The sequence below is a fragment of the Nomascus leucogenys genome, chromosome 5, assembly GCF_006542625.1.
Source record: "Nomascus leucogenys isolate Asia chromosome 5, Asia_NLE_v1, whole genome shotgun sequence".
NCBI lineage: Eukaryota > Metazoa > Chordata > Mammalia > Primates > Hylobatidae > Nomascus > Nomascus leucogenys.
This window is the reverse complement of record NC_044385.1, coordinates 136,710,315-136,725,063: the sequence shown is the minus strand read 5'-3', so window position 1 is coordinate 136,725,063 and position 14,749 is coordinate 136,710,315. Positions and strand designations below refer to the sequence as shown.

Below are 14,749 nucleotides of genomic sequence, written 5' to 3'. Positions count from 1 at the left end.
TTCCTCAAAGGAGACTAGGTCTCAATGAACACTTCTTAAAATAACTCTGTGGAGTTATTTTAAAATTATAAAATTATAAAATAACACTGTGGACAGCATTTGCTCAGTTACTAAAGATATGTTTCCCTTAGAAAGAGGAGCGGAAACCATCTCTAATTTCTCAGAAAATTGAATATAACCGAATTTATAAACGCTACGTCTCCATTCCTTTTTAGAAAAGGTTGGAACTAATAGAAGTTCTGACAATCTCAGTAGGGATGACAGGTGACCAATTCTGTGTTTATGTAGAGGAGGGCAAGTTCCTACCCAGGATATCTTTTCTTTTCTGGTTCCTCCCATTTTGATGCACTGTTTATGTTACCAAGCAGTTGTTCCTTGGAGGGGCTTTTGGTGTCTGGGGGGAGGTGTCGGGTGGGGACAACTGAAAGTCATGGAGTGACGGCCACCTGGCCAGTGGGATGACAGAGGGCGGACACAGCTGTGGTGCAGATCGGTGCTCACAAGCAGGGTGGCTGCGTCATTTGTGTATGTCTGCCTATTTCCCATTTCTATAGTTGAGTAAACTGCCTCCCCGTAACCCACTTAACTGGAAATATCTGCGTCTTCCTGAGTTGTTGCAACTGCAGAAAGCTGGAAACGAAAGCCTGACGCCTCACCATCTTCACATCTGGGCCCCAGCCCCGGAGCTGCCAGGTGGCCACTGTTTACATAGCATCTTATCTTTCATTAACTTTGGAGTTCCAGGGAGCATCTCTGTGGAATGCACATTTTTTTTTTTTGAGACAGAGAGTCTCACTCTCTCTCCCAGGCTGGAGTGCAGTGGCGCGATCTTGGCTCACTGCAACCTCTGCCTCCCAGGTTCAAGCGATTCTCGTGCCTCAGCCTCCTGAGTAGGTGGAATTACAGGCATGCGCCACACCCAGGTAATTTTTCTTTTTTTTTTTTTTGTATTTTTAGTAGAGACAGGGTTTCACCATGTTGGCCAGGTTGGTCTTGAACTCCTGACCTCTATGATCCACTCACCTTGGCCTCCCAAACTGCTGGGATTACAGGCATCTGGGAATACACTTTTAAATACTACAACTCCCTTGTGTTGAAGATGAAAAACGAAAGATAATTATAATTTTACCAGCACATGGTAGGAAATTAACAGCAGCACTTTAATCACATGCGGTAGGTGGAAACGGGTTACTTTTGAACGATAACATCTGCTTTAGCCTCTGTCCCTTTACAACATTTGCTTTTCCTAAGCCATGAACTAGAATATGGCCTCTGGGTGGGGTGCATTTGGGTAGCTCTTGCTCTAGGTGTGCTGCCTTTGGGAGTACTCCGATCAGTAACTGATGTTATGAAAGGCTGGGTGTGATTACAGCAAAGCCTGGTGTTGGCTCCCTGGGCTGAGTTTAGCATAAAATAACAGGAATGGGAACAGTAAGATCATTTGAGGTTGCAGGAAGTCAGCAAGGTTGGTGTTAAGTTTGAATGGTCAAAACTAGAATGCTGGGTCAAGACGGCCCGTGTCTAGAGCCAGTGGAGGTCAGAAAGCGAGTCTGGGAGGCAGGTGCATCTGTGGTCCTGGAACAAGAATGGCGGAGCCCCCACTAGGCCTGCCGAGCTTCTTTACCAGCTAACTGAAGCCCGTGGGCCTCCAGACGCCACGCTACCCTCTGTGCAGCCCTGAGCAGGATTCAACGGAGTTGTGATTCTGAGGCAGTGATTCTGACAAAACTCTATCTCTATGCACCCACTAGGACTGAGCAATGGACATACTAGCCCATGGGCAGGCAGCCAAGCCCTGTGTACCACCAAGGTGACTGCATATTTGCTGGAAATATGAAAAACACCTGGAGGGGGTACGGAAATATGGTGCATCTATTGACTGCCATTCTCTGCAGCTTTAAAGAACGAGGCAGATGTGTACCTGCCAACGTGGAACATTCTCTAAGGGGCACTGGGCAGAGCAGCACAGACACAGTCATTTCTTTTGTTGCTCCGTTACATGCATGTGAAGCTACACGTCTTTGTGTGTATGTTGGCGTGAATGTGATGTGAGACCCAAGGGGCTGTCAGCGGTGGTGCCTGGGGAGACTGCCGGGCCTGCCGTGGGAGGCATGTGCTGTGTGCTGTGGGGTGGGACCCGCACGCACGGTGAACAGTGAAAAGGCATCAACCACTGAACTAAAATATCGTGTATGACCTAGAGTTCAGACAGTTCTAAATCTGACCTAGATTCATAATACACGTCTTTTTAAAAATTTTATCATTATTATTATTATTTTATGATGGAGTTTCACTCTTGTTGCCCAGGCCGGAGTGCAATGGCGCGATCTCGGCTTACTGTAGCCTCTGCCTCCTGGGTTCAAGTGATTCTCCTGCCTCAGCCTCCCGAGTAGCTGGGATTACAGGTGCCCACACCATGCCTGGCAAATTTTGTATTTTTAGTAGAGACAGGGTTTCAACATGTTGGTCAGGCTGGTCTCAAACTCCTGACCTCAGGTGATCCACCCTCCTCAGGCCTCCCAAAGTGCTGGGATTACAGGCATGAGCCACTGCACCTGGCCCATAATACATTTCTTACATAACATTTTTCTCCTAAAAAAAAGCCAAAAATCTGTCCACAGAACTCATGATAAAAATAATTGGGTTGTCATTAAACATAAATGAAGTGTCACAGTATGGGTCAATCTATAAAAAAATTTAGGTGGACCCTGGGTCACCAAGTCCAGGACCTTCCTATGAGTGACAAGGACATGGAGGAGGGTTGTGAGGTTGGACGATATAGAAGCCATGGCTGGTGGGGTCGAGTGATGGACACTTTGAAGGGGAGGAACCAAAAGATAGTTTGCAAAAATAAGAGCCAAGGTAATGACCTGCTTCAAGTATTGTGAGGCAGGATTATCTTTGTGACTGCAAATACAAGAACCGTTTTCAATGTTTTTTTCTGGAGACAATTTTCTTTCCTGAGATGCCAAGGCCTATTTATTTAACCTCTGTGGGATGTCATGGGCCCAGAGCAGATTGCAGTTCATGCATCCAACTTACCTTCTGTCCTGGTGATCCTTTTTCACCACTCAAGCCAGGGTAACCCTGGAATGAACAAAAAACAGAAGCAAACAGCTCAGAATATGCAGTAGACATTTCCAGAGGGCTTGACTACGGCACCTGGCTGTGATTACAGCAAAATGCTGATGGACAGACTGATCAAGTCTCAGGTCCAGATTTTGAAGAATAGCAACAAATTGCCAAATTCAATACCAACTATTAACACAATTCTTCCCCCTTTACAAAGTTGTGGGGGGCGGGGGTGGGAAATAATGACTATGATAAAAAGGCTCAAAGAAAGCAGAATCCATCCTAATCTCAAAGCTGCTTCACTATGGAAGGCATCAGAGCCATCCCAAGACTTTCATTTCCTGAGGGAGATACATCATTTTAGCAATACTTTCATTTCTACCACTTAAAGAAATACAGAGAAATCCATAAAGATAGTACAATAAAAAACTAAAAATATAAAAAGGCTCGTACTCTAATGTTCTACTGTGTCTCTCTATTCTTATTTTTGGAGAATGTAAAATATGGTCTTTTGAGTGGTAGCAACTGCCAGACAGCCACCAAAATTCTGCTTTTTCTTCCTGGGCCCAGGGCTCTGACCACCTGTCCCAGCCCTCAGCTAGGTGTGGTCGCGGAGTGAGTGGGGTCAGTCCAGGCTGGGGCTCTGAAGGTGAGGTCTGTCTCTCAGGTGGCTGAATCACCGTGGACGGGGACCCCTTCCCGACCCTTACAACTAGGGACATTTCTGTTGGGCTCTTGGGACAGTCGGAAATCAATGTGTGTTTGAGATATTCTACATTTTTGGTTACTACAGATTAACTGAGCTGAACACACACAAGCAGAAAGGTTTTGTGCGGTACTCGCGCCTCCTCCGCGGGGAGGGCCACGTCTGCACACCTGCTGCTGGGTGAAGAGGGTGTGTCAAGGTGGTTCACGGACTGTAGCCAGTGCAGCCCCCAGGGCTAGATGTTCGTGCTGGGGGGCTGTGTGTGTGTGGAGGTGGGGAGTAATAATGAGAAATCGCTATACTTTCTGCTACATTTTGCTGTGAATCTGAAACAGCTCTAAAAATGAAAGCCTATTGAAAAAAACCCAACCAGACCAACAACTGCAGTTATAAAAGGCGTGGTTTACCCTCGGTCCAGGAAAGCCCATGATTCCTTCTTCTCCCTTCAAGGAAATGCCCTAGGAGAGAGCAGAGGGGGCGTAAGGAGCAGCCCAGGGGCGGCCCCTCCAGCCGGCAGGGCCCACGTGTCATCCTCTGCTGCAGGACTCAGTGTTCTCAGCCCCGACGGTGTCCAGACCGCCTGGCGATGCTCAGCTCAGGCGCAGTGCGGGGCACGGTCCTAGGAGACCCGCCAGCCTTCCCGGGCTGTCACCCATCCAGGACTGCATGTGTCACGTCACGTGGTGAGCGACCGCGAGGGAGAGCTGGAGCTCTGAGGACAGGCAGTGACAGAGGCAGTGACAGAGGAGACGGAGGGCAGAACCTGGAGGCGCCTGAGCGGAAACCACGCCCCTCCGCCATCTTCACGCTCCCTTCCCAAACCTCAGAAAATGATTAGCCAGTGTTTATGATGCCAAGAGGAAGAAATTCTAGAACTGACTTCTTAAAATAGAGTGTAAAAATGCATGCTAATACTGTTCTGCTACGGACAAGGGGATGAGAGAGTGACGGTGTGCGGGCCCCGAGCGCACGGTGCACCCGTCATGCCGGGCAGAGCGCCGAGAGCCCAGGAGCCACAGGGGAGGAAGCATGCTCGTTACGCGACTTACTCTTACTCCTGGTTCCCCCTCACTGCCTTTTTCACCCTGTGAAGAATATGAAAAATAAGAAACGCTTATTAATTTGAGGATGGTAATGGGTAAAAATCAGGGTTCATGACATGAGCTGAAAGTATTCAATCAATCCTCAGTCATTATAAATTGATTACAACACGACTCAAATTTTGCAGCTTCAAAATTCAAGAGAAAAGATGTGTCATTTCTTCTAGATTTTCACAAGATAAATTAATTCCTGTATTCCTCTTGGTACAAGTGAAAGTCTGTCTTTCCTTCTCTCTCTGTTTTCCTTTATCCCCCACACAGTTCCAGGCAGATTGTTTACATCCGTGTGGTGGGACAACGTGCCCAAGGAAAAGCCTTAATGAAAATATTCTTTGGAAGAAAACATTACTAGGAGGTCCTCTGAGGAAAAGATACACATGGAACATATTGAAACTTGAAGCAAAAGTGGCTGTTGAAAGCCATGTCAATATCATAGACCAAAAGCATGATCTACGTTTTTCCCACTTCTCTTCGTCTAAAATGGTGAAGGAAACAGCAATTGGCGGGTCCTTTGTCCCCGTCATTCCTGAGGGTACCTTGGATTCCTGCAGCTCACAACTGCCCCTGCAGGTTGGCCATGCCCAGCCCCAGATCCCACCCTGGCCTGGGTTGTAGAAAAGGCAGGAAACTTGACTCGGAAGATTGAGCACCTCCACACGGATCAAACCTGCTCTGGGCTCCCGTTCAGAAGCTGGACAGAGGCCCTCCCTGCTGCCTCCCAGGACATTTTTGTCAACGGTCACTCATAACTCGAGCCTCAGCCACCTGGGTTGATTTCCCCCGCAAGGCAGTGGTCCTGCCTGCCAAATCCGCCCCAGGGCGCAGGACCCAGGACACAGGGCCCAAGCCCCACCCTGCTCAGGAGTTGGGAACAGGATTCTATTTGGAAAGGTAAGATCTCCCCGTTTGGGGTTTCTATTTTAGTTCCCAGGTATTCCGTGTGCCTGACATGGTACTGAGTGTTTCACAGTCGCCTGCCACCTCCTTGTCAGCTCCAGGAGGTCAGTGTCACCATCCCATTTGACAGGGGGAACAGGAAGCCCTAGAAAGGCTGCGGGACCTCCCTGAGTGGGTGGGTGGCACAGCAGCCTCCAAACCCAGAGTGGACACGGCAATTCCTATTTCAGACTAACAGCATGATTTCAATTAAGCAAAATGTTAATTGAATGATTCAGAAACTGTCAAAAACTGACTTTGATCCTCCAAAAAGGTGCTTCATGTCAGCAAAGAAGTAGGTTTTATTTTGCTGAACACATTTTGCTAGATAGTTCCGAGATTCTGGCTTTGAATTCCGGTATGACCATTAGCCTCCATCTACACTGAACGTAAGGATAGATGTAAGGTTTTTTTTAAATGAATTCTTATGTTGCTTCAGATTCATCACAATTGAGATGACGGACTGACGACACGATTGCACTGTGAATCTAGTAACTGTCTGGAAGCGTTGAAAACATTCTGGGAGGACCTGCTTATGTTTTCATGCGTAATTTGCCAAGTTGGTGGTGAGGCTTCTTTTACTTGGAATGTGGTTGGATACAATTGAAGAAATTTACTTTTACTTTCCCTTTTTTTAGTTCAACTAGGAAAACAGTCAGTTTTGCTCTTTACCTTGTACTGATCTGGGTGGAAGGTGACTCCCGTGGGCGCGATGATGGGGTGGAGGGTGTCTGATGGAATCCCGTTGGGTCCCGGCTGCCCTACGTCACCCTGCATATTGTGAAGCAAAAGCAGTTGTCTTTAAATCGAAAGGAAACTACAAAACTCGAATACAAATACAACCTGGCCAAAATACTGCAGTTTTAATGTCTGCATATTACTTACCATATGTATACCTATTTATAGTATAATAATCACAAAATAGAGTAATCCTAATATAAGTTTTTTATACCCTCCTTTCATTAGCAATCATTTAGAATTTATGCATAAAAGCCATGTACGTTGTTTACAATTCTGGACTGCATTTGTTTCTGTGGGGTTGTTTCCTTACAATGAATTTCTATAGATGGGAATTATTAGGTATCAAGGCTAAATGTCTTTATGGTTTTTGACAGGTATTACTGTACTGGTTGCCAAGATGGGCACCAAGATAAAAGAAATGCTGAAGAAATGAAAGACTACTTCCCCAGCTAAAGATGTTTTTATATAATAAAAAACAATCTTAAATAACTATAATATCCCAAGATTGCTTTAATTTGCATTTTTATCATTAGCAAATGATAAAATCATTTTGATTTTTTGATGTGGTGCACAGATGGTGAAACCGATCTATCTAGAACATTACTGGACAGTTATCCTTGCATAATATTCTGGATTTACCTCCCAGAAACTGATTGACACAAAAAGAACATCATTGTCTTTTCCTTTCTTTCCACATTAAACTGTATCATACAAGTCTGAGCCCAGATATCACATAACATGGACAGCAGTAAATGGAGATGATGGGTCAGCTGTAGAAAGTGATACTTCACAGTGTACGCTGAGTGTCCACTAATAGAATATCTTAAAATACCCAAACTCTTTGTTCTCCTCCCTTGTACCTGTTGGGCCCCTGATGTTTTTTACTCATTATTTGCATAAGTCCTTTGTAGATTGTAGACTCTAACTTCATCTCCATTATATCTAACGGGACTATTCTCTTCTCCCACCAATGATTTCTTCCCAGATTTTTCTTGTTTTTTATTATTTTGTTATATTTCATTGTATGGGGCTATAAATTTTTATGTGTTTTTCTTTTTTTTCCAGAAGCCCACTGCTTGCTAATTGTTCTTTTTTGACTTCTTCTATGGCATTAATGTAAAGAAGGAAGAGTTTCTTCTTCACACATGAGCAGGACTTGATTCAACTTACTGTGCTGTTCCATCAAAAAGCAGAAGGGAAAACAAAATAGAAATGTTCCAGTCATGAGGCCAAGGGTCAGGTCTACTTCACAGTGGGCACATGGCTTTTGTGGTGAATGCAATGGGACTGTGTTGGTGAGGTTTTGCTTGCGGGGTGTGGCGCTGTGTTAAGCCTGTCGTGCACGTGATCTCACACGTTCCTCTCAAAGGCCATGAGGTCTTTGGATCTTAGCACTCTAAGGAAGGAGAAAAGCCACATGGTTCTTACGGCTGCCTTTGTGCCCTACCAGGGCTGGTCCCTGAGATCCCCTGGTCCCCTCTGAGATGGCTCCATGTCAGCCTCTGGCTGTAGTCTCAGTCCCCTCAATCACCTCTGGGTTCCACACATGAGAAGATGCCCTCAGTGACATGTCCTCACCTCCACCTTCTGAAGATGAGCTGCGTTCATGTCTCTGTGTCAGAGTCTCGGCTAGCCTAGATGGTGTATGTTTACCATCTTGTTGATGCAGAATTATCACTGGCATGTGGGTGACAGCCTAGCACTTTGCAATGATTATTTCCCTACGCAAATGGTCTGTCTGCAGATCAACTCAAGGTAAAAGTTTTACAGCGTAGAACTTAGTAATTAAAATGATTTATTTCCTGGCTGAGAAATGCTGCATGCGTCTGCTGGAATTGACCAGGCTTCCTTTACCTTTTCACCCTTAACTCCGTAGAAACCAAGTCCTCTGTTGCCCTGAAAAGATAAATAATTTTTGTAAGTTTTAAAAAGCCAATAATCAGAGAGAAATAAAATTATTTTTCTTAGAAAAAGAAACCCAAGACCTAATTATCGGCGACTTTACTGAGCAACTATATTTGCATAATATTCTTGCTTTTTATAGAAACTAATTGACAGTTTGTCATTTCGGTTGACCAAGACCTCAGAGTGAATGAGTGGGAGCTGAGATTGGACCCCAGGTGGTGCTGGCCCTCGATTGTGAGTATATGGTCTCTACAGACTGTAGTCTAAGAGCATGTCCCTGGGTTCTGACCCCTGTAGATGGAAGAAGCAGCCCCATTTCACTCCCTGGACTCTGCATTTGAAGATCATGATTCGTCTTTTCTTCTGGCTCAGTCTTCTCTCATTGTGGCAAAATAATCCTCATTTCATGTAAACTTTACCTATCTTTTCAATAATCTTTGGAAATTTAAAATCAATCAGAATGTAATGATTTTAGGTGATTCTCTGGGCTTTATCCAACCTTTTTGTGTTCCTTTTTTACCTAAGAAGCAAAGCTAGGCCCAGTATCATAGTAAGGATTTAATAATTTCACGAACGCAGTAGCCACGTGTGGGAGGACTGACAACGCTGACCTCTAAGATTCATGCATAGAAAAAGCAAGATGACAAATTTGTGCACATCATAGGCACAGCCCTCTTCTACTCCCAACAGCTTTGCTTCTTTCCCAGGGTTTCTGTGTGTTCCCACAGTGACAGCAGGCTCACACAAGCCCTATCTGATCTCTCTCTCTCTCTGCAGTCTACCGTCCGCCCCCTCCAATGTCCAGATATTTTCTGAAAATAAAAACAAAGCCTTCAATGAATTTTTGCCTTTTGCTTCTTCCCCACCTGGTGGGGAGCTGAAATCAAAGCACAGAAACGCGGCCAGGCTAGATTAGAATGCAATTTGTGCGAGTCCCCCACGGTCCCTCTCTGCCTCCTGAGCTGGTCGTCAAAGTCACCAGGAAGTGCCTTGGTCAGGGGTGAGGAGGGCTGTTTATGTTTGCTGCAGCAAGGGGAGATCTGAGGCTCATGCCTGGGCTCAGGGCTTGGCTGCTGCCTCCTCAGCCCGGCCGCCTGGTCCTATTTCTGCTGCTCTTGGCCTGGGGCCCATCTCATCCTGCTCCAGGCTGCCAGGCGGTGGGGCGTCCAGCAGCCTGCGCAAGCTCTCCAGCTGACCGGAAGCCGTGTCAGAGGGGACAGGAGCCTGGGGGCATAGGCAGTGGCAGCTGTGGTCACCAGGGGTCACAGCAATGGGCAGCCATGGCAACGTGTGGGCTTGGCGCCTCCTCCGTCGGGACACAGGGCAAGGGAAAGGTTCCTAGATGCTTCCCGTTGGCAGCCCAGCATTTCTGAATTGTGTTGCATTTTGATCTAATACTTCCCTTGTCAACTGCATTCGTTTGTCTTGGACATTTATCCAGCTTTCTCAGATAATAAGAAACCCTAGTTCTGTCCTCCGAGTTTCTAACAAACCACCTACTTTGCTGTGTTCCAATCAATTTAGTAACCTTTCTGGGATGAAAACAGTATATAGCTTTGGGCTCTAGCCTAACTTGATTATCACTGAATATATCCCCAGAGGCTGACATTAGACTCCTGTAGAACCTAATTCTAGCCAGATAAGAAGAATGACATTGGCCTCCCTACAACAGATAGAGTTACATTTTGTCCATTCTCGTAAATCAATGCACGTGAATAAATGTGAGCTGTCCCTAAATTGTTGTAATCTTCATTTTCAATCAAATGTTCCTCAGTTTGGTTTTCATACAGCAACAGGCATGTGGTAATTAATTTGCAAACAACAAATCGTTCCACCTGTTCACTTTTTTTAATGTCCAGAGGCACCATGGATCTATCCTTGGAGTTTAACATTAAGTCTTAAAAACCTCCAAAACCGTTTTCATCATAATACAAACAATAAATAGTTGTCAACGAAGAAGTTTTATGGTAAAAAACAAATCCACAAACACCTAAGTACCCCCTTCCCTCATCCTCATCCCCCAAAACCAACTTACTTGCTGTCCTTTTGGTCCAGGGGGTCCGGGTGGTCCCTGTACAAATACAAAGAAATGTGTCAATGGTTTTCTTTACCCCAGGACCCAGAAAACATCTGCTGGAAAGCTCTGGGAAAGCCACTGACTGTATATTTAGGACACAGTGTAGGATGCATGGAAGTTTCTGATGCATTTGGCTTGGCAGAGATGACATGCTGGGGGAGAGGGACTTGGGTCAGCTCCAGTTCTCAGAATCTGCTGGCTGTCTACGGACAGCTGTTTCTGCTTTGCTTTTGTGTGTTTGGGCTTTCGACTTCACCCATCTCCTCTCTGTGTTTGTTCTGATCCCTTTGCAAGGTCCCAGGCCCTGTGACTGCAGAGACAGCTTCCCTGACTTCCTCTGGGAGTCCCCACGAGACTCCATGCGGGACTTCTTCCTGGTAGCTTGGCCAACTTTCATGGACAGAATGAATCTACAGCCTGGCACTGCAGAGCGGAAAGTCCATCTGCAGTATCATGGTGTGTCTTTCTGCAGAGCATTCAGTGTCAACACTGTGCTTAGGATTAAAGCATTTCAGATGCAGGGGAAGAGTGTTTCAGTACAAATAAGTGGATGATAGGGAGGGGGTTGTGGATGATTGCATGGCTCATGTGAAGAACCAAAAGCTGTCAGAGCAGCTAAGGACCTAGCAATTACAATCTGTTGTGCCGGACTTCTCCGAGCTGTGCATTTAAAGTATGAAACCCAACCATGTGGCGTGTGTGCTATGACTAAGCCAACAACCATATGGAGTGAAACAGCAAGGGCGTCTCGTATGATCCTGATTTCAGCCACCTTGACCAGGTCTTTCACAGATGGGGCTACTTGCAAAAATCACTTTCACAGCACCAGGGAAATTTGCCTTGTAGAAACAAAATCTATTATTATTATTGTAATTTATTATAATGTGAAGAGAATTATGAGTACCCCCCAATTGTTAGTTTGACTGAGTCTCCCCAAACATATATGACTTCATTTTTTTCTTAATGTCTGTCAAGGAACTGGTGTTAGTGTCCCTTGATAGCTTGTCTCAGTCTTGAGCAATGGCTTCTTGTGAGAAGATCTCTCTCACCTGCAGCCCACATCTCTCCTTGTATAAGTTAAGGCCTATTTATCTGATTACTAACATGTGGGGAATGAGCGAGTCAGGAGCTCTTGCAGTGGCTAGTCCACCTTCCAGGTCATTGTGCAGTGGTGGGAGTGGCCAGAGAGCTACACAAGCCTTAGCAAGTGCCTTTTTCTGCTCGTCCCTACTTGCAATGAGCCCTCTAGGGCCATTTTGTTAAACAATGGCCAATATCTCACCTGCTGTAATGAGCCCAGGTGTGATACACTTGCTAGCATGGGCGTGGCACAGGCAGACTCCTTTTCCTCCTTATGAACCTGTGGGACTTTGTTTTGCCTTGCCCAGGGATGATGGGCTCTTTGTCACTGGGTAGGTATGGGGTGGTGATGGAAGGGCACCCTGCCGGGACCAAGTCAAAATTTGACATAACTGGCAGAGAGCTGGTGACCATAATTTTAAGCCCTTATTCTTCAACCTTAACAGCAGCAACATGTGTGCAAGGAATGGTCCGTTTTGTCTTGATGTTCTCTGCTACGCCTATAAGCATCATAGTTGTTCTTAAAGCTCTCATCTGGATTCAACCATTGAAGAAGTGGCATCTGGAAGGGATGACCGGACGATGGTCCCAGAGTGGGCACCTGTGTCCAGGTACTTACTGGTCTCCCTGGAGCTCCAACTGGACCCATCTGTCCCACATGCCCAGGGCGGCCGGGAGGTCCCTATGGATAGGCAGCGAGAGAATGTTTTTAAGAGAGGTAAACTGGTACTTGGAGTTCTGAAGGTCTTAAACTTTTGTTGGGAATATCGTCTAATAAAAATAAACTTACCTGGAAACCGACCAATCCAGGTTCTCCAGGTTCACCCTAATGGAGAAGAAATAATTTTAAGAGTGATAGCTTTTAACCATCTTTAGATTTAGTTACCTTTTATTGCAGAGTTGGAAATAAGCATATCAAACAGATCAGCCCTATCAGGACTTAGTAATGTTAATTTACTAATATTAATTTTTACTAATATTATTTAGTCAGAATATATTTTAGTAATATTAATATTTACTAATATTAACTACAAGTACTAATTTAGCTTGGAGTATTGTGAATATGGGAAAGAGGTAAACACACAATTAAAAATAAGATTGAAAACATCCTGATCGGAAATAAGATGACTTTTAAATTCATTGTGACTTGGATTATGCCGCCATTCTAGGCATGCCTTCAGTACATTCATTCTTATATGCAAAGTTCACTTGGCAATTAACTCTGTTAGTTGAGAATTTACACTGGTCCCTTCATTACCCCTCCCATCTCTTGCAAACGTACCCGATATCTGTCACGCTCCTCTTTAGGCAGTGCATAAGGCTCACCTTTCTGCCCTTTTGGTCCTTGGGGCCCCTAATTAGCAGATATATTGTAAAAAGAAAAAACAACCAAAAAAATCCATTAACATTCGGTGCAGCTATGGTAATTGGATGATTGAACATTGACTTTTGTGGGCAAGGTCTAATTGTTCTTATGGCTGATGGGGGTTATTCTGAACACCAACCCTATATTCAGCAACAAGGGTGAGACCTTTAATTTCCTATTGACCCAATCGTATCTTTCCTAGAGTTAAAATAGAAATACTTTAGGATTTAAATTATTTTCAAAACCCAAATGAATACTCTGTCAACCAACCCTCTAATATGCCAATGTTATTTTTATTTCTGATAATACTATTATGTGCTTTCTTTGACATTAGTGTACTGAACATATTAACACAAGCACCCATTTGCAGAATAGATACTGGGTCATTCTTTAACATTGGAATTGTGTCAAATATAAACAGTACGTATATACATAATACATATGTGCATGTGTAAATATCTTTCAGCATCTACTATAAGAATCACTTAAAGTAATAGATATGTTTCTTGATAACGAAATTGATGATATATAGAGTAGAAGATGATGTAGTTTATTGAAAAATTGAACCACATAAAACAGAAACAGCCGAGGAAAGGGGAACTGGCAGGTGGAGGTGGAACTGAGTAGGAGAACTCCATTTGCTTCAGGTGAAAACGTGATGAAGGGGATTAATGACTGTTCTTCCCTCCCCACTTTAAAGTTTTTGTTTTTAAATAAAAAGTCTCACCAAACAAAATTTTAGTCTAACCCTGAATTTGCAAGATTTTCTTGGAAATAAGGTAGCAACATACTACTGAAGACACATTTCAAGATATTTTACCAAGACCTTAAAAAATAAATGAGGCCACAAAACAGATGATGATATAAAAGTTCCCCCATTAAAAAGCAAACTCCTGCATTGTTATCTGCTGGAGAATAACTGCACTCCCACATCACAAAGTATTTCATAATCTGATAAAGATGGCGATGGACAGAATTTTGTCCAGGTTTCAGCTTTTTTCGTGTTATGATTCCATTATTACGCATGAGAATTTGAAAGAAAAGACGTGACACTTGGGAGACTGAGCGTGAACATCAACCACAACAATGATTTTCTATCTAACATTTAAAGAAGACGAAAAATGGAGTTACTTGAATCCAGAAACGTCATGTCTTGGGCGTCGACAGGTAGTTATGCTTCCGTTCTGGCCACAGTGAGCGGGAGGCGCCCCCCACCCCGCCCCCCAGGTTATAAGGGCAGGGCTTAGCAGGGTCTGCCTGTCCCTGGAGCACAGGCGCTGTGGGGGATACTCACGGGAGGCCCGGTGAACCCCTCAGAGCCGGGGGGCCCCTGTGGACCTGAGTCGCCCTGGGTTCCGTTGCAGCCATCATAGCCGGGCCTTCCCCTGGGCCCACCTTGCCCCGGGTGTCCCTGGGAAAGAGAACAGTGAGAGAATCAGCCAACCAGCAGGTTTCTAGTTGTCATGTAACTGTGCGATAAAACAGTCTTAAATATTCTCGTCAGCCATGTTCCCGGCATGAATCCAAGGAAAAGACACCTCAAAAGTGAACAAATGAATGAATGAAAGATTAAATAAGTGAAGGCATAAGGTATAGTTCTAAGCAGGGAAAGGATTTCGAAGCAAAGATCTGCTTCACCTGGGCTTGGGTAAGAAGTACACTGTCGGGGTTTCTCCTGTCTTACTAGTGGAATGACTGTCTATTAGCAGGGACAAGTAAAATTACATTTCAAAAATTCTAGAAAAGATTTTAGAAGCAGCTACTTC

General features: G+C 44.7%; 1 protein-coding gene across 1 annotated transcript in view; it reads right to left on the bottom strand.

Moving 5' to 3' along the window:
- The window catches only part of COL4A2 (collagen type IV alpha 2 chain), a 205,335-nt gene that overhangs the window by 67,166 nt on the left and 123,420 nt on the right, over positions 1-14,749 (bottom strand). The window contains exons 7-16 of the mRNA XM_030813682.1: positions 14,278-14,394; positions 12,900-12,971; positions 12,408-12,443; positions 12,237-12,299; positions 10,496-10,531; positions 8,410-8,451; positions 6,487-6,585; positions 4,828-4,863; positions 4,186-4,236; positions 3,043-3,087 (exon numbers count right to left, since the gene is read on the bottom strand). Of these exons, the coding sequence (XP_030669542.1) occupies positions 3,043-3,087; positions 4,186-4,236; positions 4,828-4,863; positions 6,487-6,585; positions 8,410-8,451; positions 10,496-10,531; positions 12,237-12,299; positions 12,408-12,443; positions 12,900-12,971; positions 14,278-14,394 (597 nt within the window). The remainder of the gene's footprint in view (positions 1-3,042; positions 3,088-4,185; positions 4,237-4,827; positions 4,864-6,486; positions 6,586-8,409; positions 8,452-10,495; positions 10,532-12,236; positions 12,300-12,407; positions 12,444-12,899; positions 12,972-14,277; positions 14,395-14,749) is intronic.